At 42.2% G+C, this 17976-nt stretch overlaps 1 protein-coding gene and 1 pseudogene across 1 annotated transcript; both read right to left on the reverse strand.

Annotated features, from left to right (window-relative positions):
• Positions 1–1429: 1429 nt before the first annotated feature.
• LOC115196186 (D-2-hydroxyglutarate dehydrogenase, mitochondrial-like) lies at positions 1430–6453 on the reverse strand (annotated as a pseudogene).
• On the reverse strand, positions 5730–12542 carry LOC115195141 (uncharacterized). Its single transcript, XM_029754947.1, has 3 exons — positions 12294–12542; positions 9782–11095; positions 5730–5765 (listed from the first exon to the last, which is right to left on the reverse strand). Exons 1-3 carry the CDS (start codon positions 12477–12479, stop codon positions 5730–5732), a joined length of 1536 nt encoding a protein of 511 aa, XP_029610807.1. The 5' UTR covers positions 12480–12542.
• Positions 12543–17976: the final 5434 nt, after the last annotated feature.

A 17976-nucleotide genomic window follows, 5' to 3' on the forward strand; every position in this document is an offset into this window, starting at 1 on the left:
ATTGCTTGTTTTGGGGGTCGGAGGTGTAACTGCTTTGATTGGATTGAATCCTGACCTTAAATTTGTAAGGAACAGTGTCTGGAAAATACATATCTTTGTAATAGGGTTGTACTAGTAGCAAGGTTTTTAAAGTTGATTCCCCGATAAGACTCAGAGCTGTAAGGTGATCTGTTTTCACACTGGTACTGAAGATAACCAGGTGTCGCTCAATTAAGGTTCCGGGTAGAAGTTTCCCCTAACCACAGATCTATAATCAGATTACCATACTACCCACATCCTAACCTTAACCACTACGGGGATGACATATCAGACCCTGTATCAGGCAACTTCTACCTACTCAAGGAGGTCAAGAGAGAAAATGTGTTTTAAGGGCAGATTGGTGTATTTCTAGGGGCTGGATTAGATCCGTATCGAGGAAGATCCATGTTATAGCTCGATTGAAATTTAAAGGCAACGTTCCTGAGTTCTCGGAGACTGTATTCACTGTAAACGCCATTGTCTCACGTCAGATGATGTCCCTCCTCGGCGACGCTCGTCCCTCAACCAATATCAGTGCGTGCCGAATCGTCTCCCTATCCGAAGTAAGACAATGCGGTAAACGCTGCATATGTCGGCTCAATCGGAAATTACCTTTAAATTTGAACGCAGATCTTCCACAATACGGAATTAACCCAGCCCTTATTCGGAGGGCAGCTAACAAATGTGATTGGTTACGTTAAAGCAATAAATATGAATGGGGTTAGAAAACATCCACACAGAGATTTGAACATCAGGGCATCAACAAGATCAGAATTTCTGACCTTCTGTTCCCTGTACCTAGTCCATTGCGCCACTAGGTGGGAGGCACCAGTCTTTTTACCGCACATATTTAACGCTGTTCAGTCAGTCTGTCAGAATGACAGTAGATTTGGGAATGTGATTGGTTACATATGTTGGGTTAGAGAACTGAAACCACACTGGGATTCGAACTAGTGACCTTGTGTGTCGAAACTAATTTTGTACACCCTCTACCGCACGGCATCTCAGTGCTAGAGGCGTCACCACAGACCGGCCGGGTGGGCCGTCATTGTAAATAAGAATTTGTTCTTAACTGAGTTGCCTAGTTACATTTTTTTTAAATGTTTTATTTAACCTTTAATTAACTAGGCAAGTCAGTTAAGAACAAATTGTTATTTACAATGACGGCCTAGGAACAGTGGGTTAACTGCCTTGTTCAGGGGCAGACAACAGATTTGTACCTTGTCAGCTCAGGGATTCGACCTAGCAACCTTCCAGTTTTCTAACCCCATTCATATTGCTTTAACGTAACCAATCACATTTGTTAGCTGCCCTCCGAATAAGGGCTGGATTAATTCCGTAGTGTGGAAGATCAACGCTCTAACCACTAAGCTACCTGCCGCCCTTTTAAATAAAGGTTAAATAAAACATGTTTTACCACCTAACAAGCCTTTCTTTATTTGACATTCACCTGTTGCTGCAAACTCTGCCTACATCCAACCAATCACATTTATTCTCCCCTCAGAACAAGATCGAAAAAGAAAAACTCCACTGAGCTCTTAACATCAGAGAGCAAGGTGGAGCTACCACCATATTGTTTATACCGCTGCAATCCTTTCAGACCTACACCAGTATATAGTGTAGGGGTTAGGGGTCAGTTTGGAATTGGGCATCTATGGGTCCCTTTTGGGAAATGAGCATGCACAATTATTGACATAAAAAGAACCAACCGTACATCTAGTTTTAGAGATTCCGTATTCATTCACAAAATGAGCTTATTTTGTTGCTGTACATTTGTTTTTTTACATGTAATAAAACAATATCTGCACTGTTACCAAACACCATCTGCTGTCTTCAATTCTGGTGGTAAATAACAAATTGATTAGGTAAAAAAAATATAATCAGCTCTATTTACAATGAATTTACACAGATGATACAGATTATGCTTACATTAGAAGTTGATCAGACACTTGTACTATGAGAGAACTATGGCCACGGTTAGCCCCCTAATCAGACAGGTCTACTGGGGCCTCATCAGTGCAGGTTAGAGTTGAGTATCAGAGGTAATTCACTAGGGCCGGGATTCAATCCCATCGCGGATTTGGACAATGCACCACTTAAAGGTAATTTCCGATTGAGCAGACATATGCAGGGTATACTGTGAATGTGGTCTCTGAACTCGTAAATATTGCCTTTAAACGTGCACTGCCGACAAAGCGCGATCAGATTGAATCCTAGCCTAGACAAGCATTACAGTACCTTTACACAACAATAACACCCTACCAGAGTCCTGGGCCCAGACTCACAAAACACTTCTTATGCAAAACAAGTAAGACATTTCTTCGTAAGAAGGTTTTGCGAACCTGGGCCCTGGAGTCTGGAGTGGAGGTGGTCAGGAGTCTGGAGGGGGGTTTGGGTCAGGGTTAATTGAGTTCATCGGGTACGGTCGTGCAGGGTGAAAAGTCATCTGGTAGTGTCTTACGAGACTTGAGTCAAGGTCAGGTCAGGTGTTAGGGTGAATTAAGTTAATCAGGTAAGGAGCAATATGGTCATTGCAGGTCGTCCGGCAGGGTCTTATATGGGAGAATGCCTTTGGGGTCTAACATGGTCTTAATTTTCCCCATCAGAGCGACAGCCAGGCTGGCTTTACTGTAGTAAATATAGTTCCTCTTCTTCAGGCCCAGGCCGTGCTCTGCGCTGATGCTGCCCTGGAAACGGACCGTCCACTCATAGACAAAGGGTTCGATGGAAGCCAGGAGGACAGGGTCTTTGGTAGGAGAGGTGATGTTCAGGTGGAGGTTACCATCACCTGGTGGGAGGAGAGGACACACGCAGAGTCAGGCATACACACACACACGGTTAGACAGTCACACACACATGGTTAGAGAGTCACACACACATGGTTAGACAGTCACACACACACACACACACACACACACACACACACACAGATAGTCTTACCAACGTGTCCGTATCCCACCACACTCTTGGCCCTGTCTCTCAGGTGTTCTCTCATATCTGTGAACAGCTGGTAGATCCGTTCCACAGGAAGTGAGATGTCGTATTTATATGTGAAACCATCATGAGTTAAAGCCTCTGTTACCCGCTCGCGCAATGACCAGAGAGCCTAAACACACACAGGAACACACACACACAGAAAACTGAATGAGGCAACATGTCTTGCATCCTCCAATGTTTTATCATTCTTTTTAATGATTCTCTTCTATTTGTCAGTTTGATATCAACATATCCATAAATGAAAGTCACCTTGATTTTGGCCTCCTCCATTGCTACGGTCCCGTCGATAACCTGGGATGATGTCATGGCCTCCTCCAGAAACTGGTGCAACTTCTCCTCATCGTGGGTGGGGTTAGAGCCGGACGTTTCTATGACGATGTAGAACGGACAATCTGCAGAACAAAGCAGGAAATAGATAAGTGGCTTTGAACCAATCAGAGTTAGAATTAGTCAAACTAACAATTACTAGAACGTTCAGTTCAAAAGCATTACAAAATATATGTGTGTGTGTGTGTGTACCTGTGATGGGGTTAGCCAGTTTGAGGTGTGTGTTCAGTAGTCTCATATCCTCTCAGCCTTTAAGTTCCTGGACAGAGAGTGTCTCTCCCAGCATGCCTCTACAACGCTGGAAGGTCTGCAGCAGCTGCTCAAAACTCTCCCAGCCTGGACACACACACAACCATATCATCACAATAAATTGTCATGACAATCATCTCACAGAAGAAACACATCACATGCATCATATATTAGACAGCGTGAGAGTGTGTAAAAATATAAATAAGTCAAAAGGAGGATGCATATGTGACATCAGATGATCACCAGTTACAAGGTCAGGAGGGGTCATGAGATCAGGTAACACCTACCCAGGAAGGCCACGTTGACGGCTTTAGGTTTCCGTGGACACAGGATGGTTACCGCGGATATGACCCCCAGCGTGCCCTCTGACCCGATGAACAGCTGTTTGAGGTCATATCCTGTGTTGTCCTTCCTCAGGGTGGCTAGGTAGTCCAGGACCCTTCCGTCTGCTAGCACCTAGACACAAATACACACACAGAGTATTGGTGCTGTCCTTTATAGTTAGTTGAATTTCAACAGGCATAGCCCCCATCTCCCCCCCTCCCCTACTGACCACCTCTAGTCCTAATACTGTCCCTTGTAGGGATCCATAGCATATCAGCCTCAGCCCTCCAGCGTTAGTGGCTACGTTGCCTCCTATATGGCAGCTTCCCTTTGCCCCCAGGTCCAGAGGCATGATGTAGTCCCTGTCCTCTAGGAAAAGAGACAGGCTCTCAAACACACAACCTGTTTGGCACGACAGAATACCAAGCGGGAGAGGCACGACAGAATACCTAGCGGGAGAGGCACGACAGAATACCAGGCAGGAGAGGCACGACAGAATACCTAGCGGGAGAGGAAAAGAGAGAGAGAGAGAGAGAGAGAGAGAGAGAGGAAAAGAGAGAGAGAGAAGAGAGAGGAAAAGAGAGAGAGAGAAGAGAGAGAGAGAGAGAGAGGAAAAGAGAGAGGAGAGAGAGAGAGAGAGAGAGAGAGAGGAAGAGAGAGAGAGAAGAGGAGAGAGAGAGAGAGAGAGAGAGAGAGGAGAGAGAGAGAGAGAGAGAGAGAGGAAAAGAGAGGAAAAGAGAGAGAGAGAGAGAGAGAGAGAGAGAGAGAGAGAGAGAGAGAGAGAGAGAGAGAGAGAGAGAGAGACTCAACTGGATTGGACTGTAAACACTAGGGCAAAACTTTGAGAATTGGAACAGGAAATTTGACGTAACTGACCAATGAATACTGACAGAAACCCTAGAGTTATAGACGATACTGACCGGAGACAGAGTCGAAGTTGAGGACGATGTTCATGAGAGCGGTAGAGAGGATGATCTCATCATAGACAGGAACACTGCCTCCCACCAGCCCTGTGTTACCACCCTGAGGACTCACTGCCAGGTTACGACTGTTACAGTACCTACAGGAGAAACACAACGCAACATTAGAACACAGGTACACTGCCTGCTACCAGTCATGTAACACTACAACAGTAGAGGAAACCTGGCTTCATACACTAGAAGACTGGAGAATAATACCCAAGGATCTGAGAAACGTCCTCTGTAGTCTGGGGCCTCAGCAGAACCTCACTGAAACCGGCACAGACAGAGAGAGGAGATCAACACATCAACTCAATACAACAATAAGAAGTACATAAACAGTTCCTAACAACCCTATAGAGGAGACAAAGATAGCAAGCTCTTTCCTCCACAATCTCCCTCCTCTGACCTATCTTTCTACACTTTAGTTATTTAGCAGACACTCTTATCCACAGCGACATACAGTAATGAGTGCATACATTTTCATATTTGTTTGTACTATTTGTTTCACTCACTCCCTCCCTTTCTTTCTTTCTTTCTCACCTCTCACGGACTTGAGCCAGTCCACATTACTCGTCTCCAGTATATCTGGGTCAGTGATGGTCCTGCCTGGTATTATCTTACTGAAGAAGGCCAAGTCCTCTGGAGTTACCCTGGAGAAAGGCCTCCTCTCTGGGGCAGCTGCGGGGGACGGGGTGGGTCTCTCTCCCCCAGCATGGAGCTCCCGACAGTGGACGCCACAAGACCCGGGCCTGGGTGTCTGGAGCAGGCCGCTGCTGAAGCCTGGGGGTAAAGTTCTGACCAGGGCTGGAGGTGAGGCAGTGCTGAGGGGACTCAGCCACCTGAGAGCAGTCCTCAGACGCAACCTTCTGTGGAGGAGACCAGCCATGGCTGGGGAGAGAGCGGATGCCTAGAGTGGATGGGGAGGGATACTAGTTAAATTGCTAAGTGTATTATTTGGATGTTTTACATGCACTGACTTTAATTTAAGTTTGACAAAGTATTCCTGCAGAACTAAAACCAATCATATAACTACACAATCTAATTGTGTAAATCTAACCACAATCTAATGGTTTAAACACACACACACACACAGTAAGCTAGTGCCATGCAACAATGCCATGCTTCCCCTTGTTAACCCACTTTCGTTAACATACTGTACCGGTCACTGTAGTTCAGTCGCGTTTGTGCTTTTCTTAGCTTCTTAGAATGTGCACCATTGTCATTAGATGGACGACGTCTTCCTTGAACGCAACAGCACTGCAACTTTAGATCAGACTTGTTATGACCTGGGCTATTATTAGCTAACTAGTTAGCTACTAACTTTACACGTCAACCACTGAAAAATACAAGATGTGGCTATAGCTAGCTAACATTACTTTGTATAACGTCTGCTACCAACCAATCTGGGAACGTTGTGTCTCTATTCATGTCGTATAATGTCGCAAATATAGCTATCTGTCACAAAGTGCAAAGGCAGATGAAGCTACAACGTCAAGATTGTTGGTCAATCAATTGTTTACATCAAGGACAGATAGTTAGGAACCTTGTATGTAAGAACGAGTGGGAGGTCAGGACCGTTTTGCTGAAAACACAGTTCTGAGGAGGTGCAACACAAAAATGTTATTTCCGGTTTTGAACCTTCACAATAAAAGCTTATATCTGATAAAAACTCTCCTAAAACTTTAGAATAATATTTTGATTTATTATATAACATTTCAATGGCCACTGGTCTATGAATGATATCTGGGTATAACAAAACAAATCATAACAAAGGCAAGCTTTTATTTTATCAGCAGTTTATTTTCTGAATTTGATAATAAATGAATGTCCCTAGGCAGCAAGATTGGGTTGCCTACCTCCCACAATGTTAACAATGTTCCATTGCCCTAGGTCTGGGATTTCCTAGACTAATACATCATTTTAAGAAAGTATGATCAACTGTAGAAATAGGAACTCATACAGTGCCCTCTTGAATTATCGGCACCTTATAAATATATGTCTATAATATGAACAAAAAGGCTGTGAAAAAAATGTTGTTGTTGTTTATCAGCTTGATTTTACACTCAAAGTATCATATGAATCTAACCTTTAACTGAGTTAAAATTATTCAAAGAAAAAAATAATCGTCATCAAGAAATAATTATTTTATTCACAATAATTGTCACCCCTGCATTTAGTACTTTGTGCACCCTCCCTTTGCCAAGATAACAGCTCTGAGTCATCTCCTATAATGTTTGATGAGGTGGGAGAACACATAGGAAGGGAAGGGATTTGAGACCATTCCTCAATACAAACACTCTCCAGATCCTTCAGAGTCCTTGGTCCTTGCTTGTGGACTCTCCTCTTCAGCTCACCCCACAGTTTTTCAATGGGGTTTATGTCAGGGGACTGGGATGGCCATTGCAAAAGCTTGATTCTATGGTCAGTGAACCATTTTCGTGTGGATATGGAGGTATTCTTTGGATCGTTGTCCAGCTGGAAGATTCAACAACGACCCAGTTTTAGCCTCCTGGCACAAGTTTTGACCTAAAATCTCCTGGTACTTGATGGAGTCCATGATGCCATATAACCTAACAAGGTTCCCATGGCATTTGGAAGTAAAAGAGTGTGGATTAGGTTATTTTCTGCATGGCCATGACACTTTTTACGCCAAACCCACCTCTGGTGTTTGTTGCCAAAAATCTATATTTTAGTCTCATCAGATCATAGAACCTGATTCCAATCATAGTTCCAATGACATTTAGCAAACTCCAGCTGCTTACGTTTGTGGTTTGGTGACAGCAGAGGCTTTCTTCTGGCAACCCTTCCAAATAACTTGTTGGCATGGAGGTGGCGTCTAATTGTAGTTTTGGAGCCTTGATGACCCCAAGATGTAACCAAATTCTGCAATGCTCCAACTGTGATCCTTGGAGATTTTTGTTGCCACTTGAACCATCCTTCTCACTGTGCGTGGGGGCAAAATACACTTTCAGGAAGGTTCATCACAGCTCCAGTTGTTTTACATTTCTTAATTATTGCCCTAATAGTGGAGATGGGTATTTTCAGGAGTGTAGCTATCTTTTTTATAGCCATTGCCTGTTTTTTTGAAGTTGAACAATATTTTGTCTCATTTCATTTGTGTGTTCTTTGACCTTTTCTATGATGATGGATGGCTAAGGGAGTTTAGCCTGTGTCTCACCTCATTTATACCCCAGTGAAACAGGAAGTCTTGGATGACCACCTATTTTAAAAAGTAAAATCTTAATCAGAATATACATCAATTATATTTTGTTGATAAGAATTTCTAGGAGAGCCAATAATTGTGACACGCCTGTTTTTGAATAAAATTATTTCTTTCTTTGAACAATTATAACTAAATTGAAGGTTAGACTCATTCAAGTGCATTATGTAATTCTATGGAGGACATCTCATAACCACATTGGAGAAACATTCTTGCTGCCTTTTATTGTGCTATCTGTAGTCTCTTGAGGTCATCAACACCTGCATTACCCCAGACGACAGAAGTTCATTTGATTATGGATGACAGCTTATGAGATTTGTTTTAGAATGTTCTCTATCTATCCCAACGATATAAGCGCTGGTAATATAAGTATAAGTATAAGCACTGAATGCTCTAGCATTCCCTCTGATAGGCTATGTTTGCCATATTACACCTATATCTCCCTGTACATCTATCCAATACTTTCAAGATGTAAGAGTGCTTAGTGATTATACTGTGTTATGCAGTACGCCTTAACAAAAATCAAACAGAGTAAACATTCTTTATTTATTTTTTAATGCTTTGTTTTTTCATTGCATGCAAAATACCATATCCCTCCCTCCCTCCTCTCTCTATTACCCAGTCTACTCATCCATCTTCAAGCTTTCATCCCATCCCTGCACTTCTATCACCCTCTCAGTTCCACCCCCAGCTGGCTTCCTCTTTGTCTTCTTCTCCAGTCTCTTCCTCTCCTCTTTCCTCATCTTTTCTCTCTTCTTCTCCTCTTTTACTTGAATCTTTCGCTCCATCTCCAGGAACTCAGCTTGAGCTTTCTCTCTCTTTTTCAGCTCCTCAGAACACTTCTTCTCTTTCTTAATTCTGTCTTTCATCATGTCATTATGTATCTTCATCAGCCCCTCTAACCTCTTTTTCTCTGCCTTTTCCTTCTCTTTGCTTTCCTTCTCTCTCTTTTTCTGTTCTAACTTCTCCCTCTTTTTCTCAGCTTTCATGACTTTCTTCTGCTCTTTCTCTCTCTCATTCATCTCTTTCTTCTCCCTCTTTTTTTGCTCCTCCTCCTTGTCTTTCATCTCCTTTCTCTCTTTCTCATCATCTTTCAACTTCTTATTCAGTTTCTTATTTTCCTCTTTTTCCTTCATCTTCAAAAACGGGATTTTCTTCATGTGGTTCATGACCAGAAAGCCCACTCTTCCCAGGATGGTCTCTGCTCTCTCTGATGAAACCGTCCCATTGGAGCACTTGGAATGGGTACAGTCTGCCTCATGCTTCAATCCCTCCTTCGGGCTCATCTCCTTGATGCTCCTCTCTTCACTCTCAATTTCAATGCCAATGCAATAATCCTAACAGGAAAACATTGACTCTAGGTGTAAAATTGTTCCAATGTGGCACATTCAATACACATTTGAGTAATCAACATACAATGATGGCCTCATGGGGCAACCTATTAGATTTTACAATACCCATAGATGTTCTTCCTGGGTCCATACTAAAAGTAATACAAATGCCAACCCCAGTAAGGGGTGATGTTTTATATTATGAGCAAAGAGCAGCAGGGTTGGGGTCAATTCCATTTCAATTCCGGTCAATTCAGGAAGTACTCTAAAATTCCAGTTCTCTTCAACGTATTGAATTGAAATGGAACTGACCACCATCCCTGTAAAGTAGTAGTGTAAAATAGAACACCTACCTTTGCCTCTTCCAGGGTGCAGGGCCTGGGTTCCTCATCCTCTGACCTGCATATGGAGGCTCCCACTCTAACAGGCGTCTTAGTGACCACGCAGATCAGAGGGGTGGGCAGCTCTTCATTGCGGGTTGCCGGAGTTAAGTTAACATCAGAGACCAGCTGGTGAGCATGAGGGCAGATATCCAACTCCACAGTAGTGCCCCTCCCTTTCTGATCTGGCTGCTTGTGGTCCTTGTCATGGATGCATGCCAGGCTTGGAGGAAGTGCATGGACAGGGCTTTTATCACCTGTCAGTTCCTCTCTCTTGACAGTGGATGCAACTGCACATGCCTCTATGTCAACTGAGCACTCTGTGGTGTTCTTAACGGTCTCCTCTGGCTGTTTGTGGTCAATGTTGTGGGTGCAGGGCAGCCTTAGAGGCAGTGCTGCGGGTGCAGGAGGACTTTCATCAGTCAAAAACTCCTCTTGGAGGACAGTAGACACAGAAGCGGCTGCTTCACTGGCAACTGGACACTTGTTGGTTCCCTCTGCTGCTGCCCCTGACAGTTTGTTGTCAATGTCAAAGACACCTGGCAGACTTGGAGGCAGCATTGGGACAGGGCATGTAGCTGCTGATCTGTCCACTCCATCAACAGTAGCTGTGCCTGAAGTGGCCTCTGTAGCAAATGAGACCTCATAGGCATCCTCTACTGTGTGCTCTGGAGGCATGAAGTCATCGTCAAAGACTGGTGGCAGGCATGGAGGCTGCACTGAAGGAAGAATTCTAGCTTCCCATCGGTTCTCTCTCTTGACAGTGGCTGTACCTGCAGTGGCCACTTTGGCAACTCGGCACTCCAAGGCTGAAACAGCAAGCTGGGAGGTTTCCGGGACATTGAATGAATTGCCAATGAACCGCTGAGCCAGTGGTGGAAGGGAGAAAGGATAGAATCTGTCCTCTTCCTTGATATTAGATATTGCCACTGGAGCAACTGAGACCTCAGTGGTTCCCTCTGTCTGCTGTGGTGGAATGGAGTCATCGTTAAAGAAGTGTGGTAGGTATCGATGAAGCATTGAGGAAAGATGTGTATCTGTCGATAAGTCCTCTCTTTTACCAGCAGATACATCTGCAGTGGCCTCTGTGGCAACTGGGCACTCAGCAGGGACAAAGTAGGAAAATACAATGAACCGCTGTGCATCCTGAGCGCGTATGGCCAATGGAGAGGGGGGATGCAACATGGTTGGTATAGGCCTCCGATTGGTGAAAGCCAGTGGTGGGAGGCAGTCAATACAGGGAGCCATGAACTCAGTGAGTGGACGGTTGGTCACATCTCTCACATTCTGCAGGAGAAAAGAAACAGACCTGATGAAAGTGATCACCTTCAGTACATACATACTTTATGAGTGAACACTATATACTTATACATCATATATACAGTGCCTTCGGAAAGTATTCAGACCCCTTGGCTTTTTCCACATTTTGTTACCTCACAGCCTTATTCTAAAATTGATTAAATCATTTTTTTCGCTCATCAATCTAACGTCTTCCATTTAAGAATGATGGAGGCCGGCCGCTGTGTTCTTGGGGACCTTCATTGCTGCAGAGATTGTTTTGGTACGCTTCCCTAGATCTGTTTCTCGACACAATCCTGTCTTGGAACTCTACGGACAATTCCTTCTTCCTCATGGTTTGGTATTTGCTCTGACATGCACTGTCAACTGTGGGACCTTATATAGACAGGTGTGTGCCTTTCCAAATCATGTCCTATCAATTTCATTTACCACTTGTCCAATCAAGTTGTAGAAACATCTCAAGGACAATCAATGGAAACAGGATGCACCTGAGCTCAATTTTGAGACTCATAGCAATGGGTCTGAATACTTATATAAATAAGTTATTTTTTGTTTTTAAGTTTAATTAAAAAAAATTAGCTTTGTCATTATGGGGTATTGAGTGTAGATTGCTGAGAATTGTTATTTTATTTCATCCATTTTAGAATGAGGATGTAACGTAACAAAAGGTGGAAAAAGTAACGGTGTCTGAATACTTTCCCGAAGGCACTGTATATATCTAGTGTCCTCTCAGATGCTCTGCACCAGTCTGTACCAACCCTGGGTCTTCCAGCCAACGGGTCAACTAAGTGTACAAATACATGCCCTACACCCAGCAGAACAGTTAACATTTTAGACATTTAGCAGAGGCTTTTATCCAGAACGACTTACAGTTAGTACATTCAACTTAAGGTAGCTAGGTGGGACAACTACATAATCCTGATATGAAGGTCTACGAGAGATCGCTTGGTCTTGTTATTGACATTATTTTCAAGACAAGGCAACCATAAGAACTGAGAACTATGTATATAACAATACTCAAAGAGAGACATACACGATACAACACAAGAAAAGTTATCAGACAAAATACTGTTAGCTTACATTCAATGGCATATGTCACATTTTGCCCGTATATTGACATATATTTGCTTTAATCAATATTGTTCAACAGAACTCTAGTCGACTTTGTCAAAGTTGGTCTTGTTACCTCCTCAATCAGGATTGGCATTTTCCTCGTCTCAAACCAAATCCTCTTCATCTCCTTCTCCTGCTCCCTCTGGATCTGCTTCACCAGAGCCAACCTGGCTCCCAGCTCCATCATGTAGTCTGTCTGGATCTCCCTTTCCTTCAACTGACACTCAGCCCTCCTCTGTGTCAGCGTTGAACCCTCCATGTCTTCCTCCTAGCTAACAATAACTCTGGAAAATACATAACGTTGTAGTAAGTGGCGTGTTACTAACCAAAAAATAATACATCTCTTTATGATGTGCACACGGTTCTTCCCCTTTACTTACAATTAAGCAAGTAACAATCCCGATCCAGAGATGATTACGCAATAGGGTTATCTGAATTGGCAACTGGAAAATTGATTTTGGCTGTTCCTATCATTATGTGCACAATATCCTTTATGACATCATCATTGTGATGCAAGGTGTCGCCATTGGAGATGACAAAGCACAACACAGACTTTAAAAAGCAAACTTCAGGCTCTCTCTGTACCTTACTATTTATTTTTAAATTAGCAACTACAAATTAGGTTGGACTACTTGTTTTTTAATCAACCTACCCTTTTGTTACATATTTATAGAGATAACTGATTACAATATATGTTGGGGATTAACACAGAGATGGGGTTTTCTTTCATCAATAGAATGTATTTGCAATTAGGCTGGTTCACTACAACAACTGTAACATGCCATCTCAGGTGTCAGGATGAACAATTTTCTCACAAACAAATGGATTCAAGCAAACTGTCTCTCGTCAATAGTTTCACTTGTTACCATGATTGCATGTTAGGCCTACTTAAAAGGTCATGTTAGTACACAAGTCATTTGAAAAGTAGTTATTCTACAGAAACATAGTTAAACAGTAAGTTATATTACAACCTACCTCTGAAGTAAGCAGTGTGTTCTCTTGCTAATGAAATAGGACATTAATAATCTGTCAGTGGTTAGTTGAATCAGTCTCTTTGCACTGTTCTGTTTGTCTGTGCAACAGCTAACCTCCCAGAATCAGAATCTTGTGATGTCACAATGAAGGCCCCGTTGCCATGATTACCCACAGAAGCTCTCATGTGTAATCAAATGCTGGAACAATTCACTTTTTTATACCTATGCAGCACAGTCATACCTAATATTTACATTGAATCCATGTAACCACATTTTTTATTAAAATGAAATGCTCTACCTCTTATCAAATGGTTGACCATTCATAATACAGCTGTTTTGGCCTAATTCAAAGTCAATATGTTTTAGATTTCACAACTAGCATCCAGGCTTACTTTTTTAAAAACATTTTATAATGTCAGTGTTTCTCATCATCATTAATAAAATATATAGGCTACCTTACTACAGTAAAACAGGTCTTCCATAGACTATGGCACCTCAGTAACAAAGTTCCAACAAAGAAGTGAGGGCTCAAGAGAACATCTCTCTTCAATGGCCTCAGCTATTAACCATATGATCAACAAGGTCAAATGCAGCACTAAAATCAAGAACCAGTTCAACCATACGTTTATTTTGGTCAAGTGACCTGAGCCATTGATGGGTTAAATCAACTAGAGCTGTTGCAGTCGAGGGATCTTCACGGTACGCATGCTGGTAGAGAAATAAGATGTGCTGGATGTGTAATTATCTAGGACTAAAACATTTGATTGAAGAGTAGGTGTCCCTGAAATCTTGCATTGATGTTCAATATATTTTTAATTAAGGAAATCAATATCAGCTGACTATAGAACAGTAGTTTTAGACCTGCCAACAGAGCCCATTGTTTAAAAACTTGTTAGAAATGTTTCTTATCCATGTCTTTCCAGTTGATCTAACCAATCAGACTCAAGAGCATCACACATTCCTCCATTCATTCCCCTCTATCATATTCCTCTATCATATTCAGTGGTGACGCGACATTCAGGGCATTTCTTGCAAAAAAATGGCTTTCCTGTTTCGTTTGTTATTTTGACATGAATATATGTCACATATCAGTTTGCAAACATTGGAAAAAAATATTCATATAGCACCAGTCAAAAGTTTGGACACACCTACTCATTCAATGTTTTTTCTATATTTTTACATTGTAGAATGATAGTGAAGACATCAAAACTATGAAATAACACATATGGAATCATGTAGTAAGCAAAAAAGTGTTAAACAAAATATATTTTAGAATTGAGATTCTTCAAAGTAGCCACCCTTTCTTTGCCTTGATGACAGCTTTGCACGCTCTTGGCATTCTCTTAACCAGCTTCATGAGGTAGTCATCTGGAATGCATTTTAATTAACAGGTGTGCCTTGTTAAAAGTTAATTTGTGGAATTTCTTTCCTTCTTAATGCGTTTGAGTCAATCATTTGTGTTGTGACATGGTAGGGGTGGTATACAGAAGATTTGGAGAAAATAAACAAGTCCATATTATGCCAAGAACAGCTCAAATAAGCAAAGAGAAATGACAGTCCATCATTACCTTAAGATATGAATATCAGTCAATCAGGAACATTTCAAGAACTTTGAAAGTTTCTTCAAGTTCAGTCGCAAGAACCATCAAGCGCTATGATGAAACTGGCTCTGATGAGGACCGCAACAGGAAAGGAAGACCCAGAGTTTCCTCTGCTGCAGAGGATAAGTTCATTAGAGTTACCAGCCTCATAAATAGCAGCCCAAATAAATGCTTCACAGAGTTCAAGTAACAGAGACATCTCAACATCAACTGTTCAGAGGAGACTGCGTGAATCAGACCTTCAAGGTCGAATTTCTACAAAGAAACAACTACTAAAGGACACCAATAATAAGAAGGGACTTGCTTGGGGCAAGAAACACAAGCAATAGACATTAGACCGGTGGAAATCTGTCGTTTGGTCTGATCAGTCCAAATATGAAAGTTTGGATCCAACCGCCGTGTCGTTGTGAGACGCAGAGTAGGTAAACGGACTATCTCCGCATATGTAGTTCCCAGCGTGAATCATGGAGGAGGAGGTGTGATGGTGTGGGGTTGCTTTGCTGGTGACACTGTCTGTGATTTATTTAGAATTCAAGCACACTTAACCAGCATGGCTACCACAGCATTCTGCAGCGATCCGCCATCCCATCTGGTTTGCACTTAGTGGAACTAAAATGTGTTTTTCAACTGGACAATGACCCAACACACCTCCAGGCTGTGTAAGGGCTATTTGAAGAAGAAGGAGAGTGATGGAGTGCTGCATCAGATGACCTGGCCTCCACAATCACCCAATCTCAACCCAATTGAGATGGCGTGGGATGAGTTGGACCGCAGAGGGAAGGAAAAGCAGTCAGCAAGTGCTCAGCATATATGGGAACTCCTTCAAGACTGTTGGAAAAGCATTACAGTTGAAGCTGGTTGAGAGAATGCCAAGAGTGTGCAAAGCTGACATGTAGGCAAAGGGTGGCAACTTTGAAGAATCTCAAATTTAAAAATATATTTTGATTTGTGTAACACTTTTTGGGTAACTACAATTCCATATGTGTAATTTCATAGTTTCGATGTCTTCAGTATTATTCTACAATTAAGAAAATAGTCAAAATAAAGAAAACCCCTTGAATGAGTAAGTGTTTTCAAACTTTTGACTGGTACTGTATGTCATTGAGCTAATAAAGCTGCATACAAACATGGTCTCTTTTGTGTTTTCTTGAGTAAGGCAGCTCCAAAATGCAGGTGTTTCTGCCCATCCAAGAAGGCTCCAGGTCATTGGCCACAGATCAAATGACATATCTACAGTAGCTTTGATTTGACTGATCAAGTCAACATCATACTTTCAAAATCTTAGCTAGCAGTCATCATCATGAATGGAGTCGACTATCTGCTGGCAAATCCTTCTTAATCCATATCATATGAAGAGAAATAATGAAGAGTTAATTATAGATAAAACGTATCGGTGTTCATTGGCCATTGGACAAAAACATTAAGTTGGAAATCGCAAAATCAACAGTGAGTGGTTTGGAAGGAATCAGTGGCTAACTGCAAGCATTGCAAAGCAATCATTAGCCTACAATTCACTGGAGTGGCTGTGTGGTCTGTGGTGGTTCATTTCCTTACTATCAAATGAGGAGAGACAAACGAATCACACAAGTCAGAGTTATACTTAAACTAAATATTTAATAGTGAGAGCTTTGCAATAGCAATTGCTGGTCGACAAATCATCGTTTCTGATGATCCGTTGAGAGCGGCGAGACAAAAGTACAAAGGTCTTTTATAGCCAAGATACACCCCTTTCAACCTACATCACGAACAACACATACATATAATGGGTCACAAGGTTAAGATTTGTGTGAAAGATACCTATAATACATAGCAGACAGTATCTGCTGTGTCAACAGTTTTTATTGTATAGACCAGTGTCTGGCCCTCCGACTCCAAACTGGAACCATCTCTCCCTGGTACGGTATAGAACAGAAACATTAACTCATGCTCTGGAATGCTCTTTAGGTTTTATCACCCAAAAGACATCGTAAACCTCCTGTCAGTGTTATCTCCCAGAGGCCCATCCTCAGTAGAACACACACACAATAGTTAAGAATACTCTATTCTGTTAAATAAATGCAATTTTGCCACCATAGGTCCCAAGTCTAAGATTAAGTGTCTCTTCTCCTAGTTTAAAATGATAAATATTCAACATTGGCCATGCTGTCAATGAAGCATGATTTGTGCTGCGCTCAAAAGAACTGTTAACTCAGAACTGCAAAATTTGACTTTAGTAAGTTCAAGACAACTGGGAACTCTGGAAAAACGAGCTACGACTGGGAAAATATGTTTTGAACACTCATCCAGCTCGGAATTGTAAATTCGGAACTCTGGCCTCTTTCTAGAGCTACGACCTGAAGATCACTGATGTCATCATGATTCAAGCTTTTTTTTGTTGAGTTCGCCACCTTCCTTTTTCTAGTGAGCACAGCACAACAAGGTCCAGAAACGTCTTGTATGCTCCTGCATAAATGATGTAATACGGTAGGGAGATATGTATACTGTAGCTAAGAAAGTAATATTAAGTGTATGTTGTGTAGTAAGCTGTTAGGAGCCCATGTGCCTCACTGAATAAATGAACTATTTCGCTGGCAGACAAGGCTCCGCTGATAGCCAGGTGTAGCAGTGGTAAAGTGTTGGGACTGCTGTTGGGACTCTGCTGTTGGGACAGCTTTATGTTGGGCCAGCTTTATGTTGGCTCTAACAGTTTGTGGGCACCGTTTATCACTGTTATAGTGCAATTCATGTATTGTTTGGTGTTGTGTAGTGGCTTTGTTGGCATGCATCCCACAATTTTTATGTTTAGTTTTTTTGCCAGATTTACAAGCTAAAATCGCTACTGATCATATTCCCTCTATCATATTCCCCTCTATCATATCCCCCTCTATCATGTTCTGTGTATTATATCGCCCTCTGTCATATTCCTCTCTATCATATTCCCTCTATCATATTCCCTCTATCATATTCTTCTCTATCATATTCCTCTCGGTCACATTGTAAGAACCGATGCCGGAGATGAGAAGCAGGTACGGGGAGTCAAACATTTAATCGGGAACAGACATAGAACAAGACAGGAACTGCTGCAGCGCGTAAACAAGGACATGTGATAATCAACGCAGAAGCAGGGAACAGAGGGGGGAACCAGACAGATATAGGGAAGGTAATGACAGAGGTGATTGAGTCCAGGTGAGTCCAATAATCG

This window comes from Salmo trutta, chromosome 6 (assembly GCF_901001165.1).
Source record: "Salmo trutta chromosome 6, fSalTru1.1, whole genome shotgun sequence".
In the NCBI taxonomy this organism is placed as follows: domain Eukaryota; kingdom Metazoa; phylum Chordata; class Actinopteri; order Salmoniformes; family Salmonidae; genus Salmo; species Salmo trutta.